The sequence below is a fragment of the Notothenia coriiceps genome, unplaced genomic scaffold (assembly GCF_000735185.1).
Source record: "Notothenia coriiceps isolate Sejong01 unplaced genomic scaffold, NC01 NC01_scaffold00003842, whole genome shotgun sequence".
NCBI lineage: Eukaryota > Metazoa > Chordata > Actinopteri > Perciformes > Nototheniidae > Notothenia > Notothenia coriiceps.
Window position 1 is genome coordinate 1 of NW_011336543.1, and position 4,040 is coordinate 4,040.

At 41.2% G+C, this 4,040-nt stretch overlaps 1 protein-coding gene across 1 annotated transcript; it reads left to right on the forward strand.

Annotated features, from left to right (window-relative positions):
- Positions 1-361: 361 nt before the first annotated feature.
- On the forward strand, positions 362-2,780 carry LOC104941753 (polypeptide N-acetylgalactosaminyltransferase 2-like). Its single transcript, XM_010766887.1, has 2 exons — positions 362-1,180; positions 2,681-2,780. The coding sequence occupies exons 1-2, from the start codon at positions 876-878 to the stop codon at positions 2,778-2,780; spliced, it is 405 nt and encodes a 134-aa protein (XP_010765189.1). The 5' UTR covers positions 362-875.
- The last annotated feature ends 1,260 nt before the right edge of the window (positions 2,781-4,040 follow it).

The window sequence follows — 4,040 nt, forward strand, 5'->3', positions numbered from 1 at the left end:
TTTAATTTGTTTTAATTATTTTTTTGTATGTGGGAAGAGGTGGGGCGGCGCCCCTAGCGCCCCTATGGGCCGGCCGCCACTGCGAGTGATGCTTAAAGGCTGGAAGCTATTGCAGGACACTTTAAATGTGTATTTACCAGAGGTTATGATTTTTCATTTTTAACAATCTGCCAACATATTACACAGGCCTGAACAGTTGGTCCTGCCTTTTTTTGCCAAATTTCGACTTCAGCTGATTTTCATTAGATTGTTAAATTTGTTGGATTGGAACAGAGACATTTTCATAAATGTTATGGCTCTCACTCCTAACTTTCTAGGAGATCGAGTTAATTGAAATAGCAACCATGTTTAACGTCATGACAAATATGTTACTCATGATTTCACAAAGTCCTTTAGGCGATTTGAGCAGTTGTTAATTACCGACCTCATCGCATGTGGTTATGTTTAATCCATCACAGTGATGAGGCGGCTGAGGGTCACAGAGCATTATCCCCCAACACTTTACATCTTTCTGACACAAATTGAGTGCTGTCTTCTTTTGAACATAAACTCAATGTCAATCTCTGTCAGCCCACTTTGAATCCCTGTGCATGCTCATCATTCTGACCATCAGAATCCAAATATCACACACACTCATTGAGAGTACACGCAATGAAAATAACAATTCAGAGGCACACGCACACAAACAACCACACACCATTATAATGCCAGGGCATAGGGCCCATTTTTTTTGTCTTGTAGCCCTTTGTTTGGAAATATGTCCTGGTTGCACAAATTCGCCAAATGCATTTTTTAAACTAGCAGCCCTGCCTACAGATATGTGAATAGTTTGACATTATTTGTATTTGTCTCAGTTTTTTAAATATTTTATTTAAATGTTAAATGTTGACTTATCATATTGTATTCCATATTTTGGCCAGAACTCTCCAGCCACAATGTACCACTGCCTCTGGGATTATTTGTTTTCACATCTTAAACACAGGGCAGAACCCATCCTGCAGAGAATAAAGGAGGACCGGACCCGGGTGGTGTCTCCATCTTTCGACAACATCAAGTTCGACACGTTTGAGATCGAGGAGTACCCGCTGTCTGCTCAGGGCTTCGACTGGGAGCTGTGGTGTCGGTACCTCAACCCCCCGAAGTCCTGGTGGACCCAACGGAACCACACTGCCCCGATCAGGTACTGCACAGGGAGAAAAGTTGAAGATGAATGAGAAAAACCCTCACCAATATAATAATCCAGCTCTTCAATAGCACGGCCCAGTTAAAACACATCCATCATGATGGTTAAAGATTGCTTTGAGGCGCTTCAAAGGCTTAAAGTGAAAATCGTCTCAGCAACCAGAGCAGAACTGCTTGCTCAACTATATCAGCAGGAGGATAATACGTCTGTTATTGTCCTTCATGGCAGGCAGATCAATAAGAATAGATTTGGACAAAGAAAAGGAAGTTTGCTGCTCAATATTGTATTTCAGGAAGATGAATTTTTCCTCTTATTCATTACTCTATCTTTCTAAGTACTTTTTCTCAATTACAATTTGCCACTGGATTCACCCACAACAATGGGTTGCCAACCATTCTGGGGAGGGGGTTTGTCAATGTCCTCAGGCATGGACTTTTGTTAAACATGTGACATTTGGGGCTGATTTGACCATATATATTGGAGTTACAACATATTGGGTTTCACGGCAAATAATGTATCGCCATGGCAACAGCCATCATACTCACAGTTGGTATAGATTTCAGGCTAAATGGCTGCCACGGCAAGTTTGTTCCATGATGGGTTCGGGTGAGGGTTTATTTTATCCTGTTGGTGTTAGACATAGGAAAAATAGGCTTTGTGTTTATCTTCAAATGCCACGTATACCTAGCACATTTCATTCTGTATGTCTAAGAGGAAATAAAAGTTGGGTGCTTTTAGTTTTGAAAAGGGTTGGGGGGAGTGGCTCAGCTAGTTTGCCATGTCCAAGGCTAAGATCTAGGTGTGAAAAACGTTTTCGAGTAGTTTGAGTTGAAACCACTTGCTGTTGGAAAAAATATGAGCCATGGCAACAACTGTCAATGAAAACTCACAATAAGGATGTATATCAGGGAACATAGCCGACACCGCAAGACTGTTGTGGGAAAATATACGATTTTGAACTTTTACTGCTGAAGGTCTTCTGAAGGGACTGATCACATTTGTTATTAAAGTTTTTATTTATGAACATACATGGTACATAGCTCACATGGTACAGCATGCAGAAAGAGGAAGGTCAGGCTACAAAACATGTTAGTTAAGTGTTCCTGGTTAAAAAGAAAACAGAAAAATACAAAGGTGTAATGTGATTACCAATCAGACACTACAGCGATCATAAAATAAAATAATAACAACAACTGATGCTTGATTAGAATAATTGTACAAAGGCCCTTTTGTGAGAGTCAGGCTACTAGTTAGAGGTCTGGTAATCCACAAAGTAATCCCAACTCCCTAGAACCACAGGTCCTCTACCCCTCATTCTTGCCAACATAACCTCATATGATGCTGTTTCCCTCATCAGAGCCTTCCTTTCGTGACATGTTGGGATTGTGGGTGATTTCCAGTGTCTCAATATAATTCTGGCAGCTGAGGTTATCCATCCATTAAAACTGAATTTGCACTTTTTGTCAGTTTTGGAATTTCTGTTTTATCGCCCAATAGGCATAAACGCGGGGATAATGGCAAGGATATTCCTACCCGTGCCTCGAAGAATTCCAACACTCTTTGCCAAAACGGGTTGGCCATAGAACATTCCCATTGAGATGTACACATGTGCCCATCTCTTTCTTGCATTTCCAGCATGTGTTGGTATTTATTAGTCCTATTTTGAAAAGCCTAGATGAGTTTTATACTGAGTGAATTAACCTCTAGTTTCTTTAATATATTTACCGTTATCAATCAGAATCTGTTTCCAAGTATCTTCGTCAATCTGACAGTCAAGGTCTTTCTGCCAGATTATCCTCAAATGATCACATGTGCTGCTGGTTAAATACATTGATTTACTATACAATACTGACGCCTTATGGTTAAGTGGGTTTTGAAGTAAGTATATCCCTTCTGTTGCAAATTGTACTCTTGGGCTAATTCAGTAAATGATTTAAATATACCATCTTTATAGAGATTGCTTATTGTATGTATACCGTTGTCTAGCCATCTTCTCCAGAATACTGTTTATTTTCCTATTTTTACTTCTGAGTTTTACTAAAGTGATGCATATTGCTGTTTGTAATGTGAAATCTTGTGTATTTGATAAACCTTTGCCCAGACCTCCCTCGTGTTTAATAATTGGGTTATTGTCTCTCTCCTTATCACTTGACTTCTGGGATATCACAGTGGTGTGGCAAGAGCCTTTTAAATAGTGGCCCATTCTAAACCAGACATTGTCCCTCTCCAGTGTTTAGCTATCTTGACCATTTCAAAAGACAGGTTATACAGTCTAACATCAGGTAACCCCAGACCTCCTTTATCTTTGGGTGCATACAGTTTACTCAATTTAAATCTGGCCTTTCTTCCGGCCCATAGAAAATCTCTGATGAGATGTTCATACTGTTTAAAGATGTGATCAGGTATGCTGAGTGGTAGCATCATGGATATGCAGTGGCGGTTCTACGGGGTGGCACGGGGTGGCAGCTGCCACCTCAGAAAAATGCCTTGCCACCCCAGCTGCCACCCCAGTTGGCAGCTTTGTTTTGAAAGAAAAGTTGTGGTTCATCGGACATTTATGAGAGAAAATCTCTAATGTCCGAGTGCAAGTGAATGCAGCACAAGACGCGAGCCTTGTAACCCCTCCCCCCCCTGGCGCGAGCTTGGAAATATGATTGGCGGCGATTTCATTTGAACGGGGGGACAGCGCAAAACGAGAAGAATTTCGGATCCAAGTAGACGGAAGGAATGAGGTATTTGCGGTCAGGGTATGGCTGGGCTACAGCCATACCAAGAAATGGCTTAGCCCCACCATGAACAATGATGTTAAAGTAAGCAAAATAAAGTCCGCCAACTCGCGCGGAGTAAATTGCACAGA

What these genes read in the sequence shown, in the direction of transcription:
- LOC104941753 (XM_010766887.1), top strand. Translation starts at nt 876, where the DNA reads ATGTTAAATGTTGACTTATCATATTGTATTCCATATTTTGGCCAGAAC. An exon ending in AACCACACTGCCCCGATCAG is followed by an intron (nt 1,181 to 2,680) that starts GTACTGCACAGG and finishes ATCGCCCAATAG; the next exon opens with GCATAAACGCGGGGATAATG.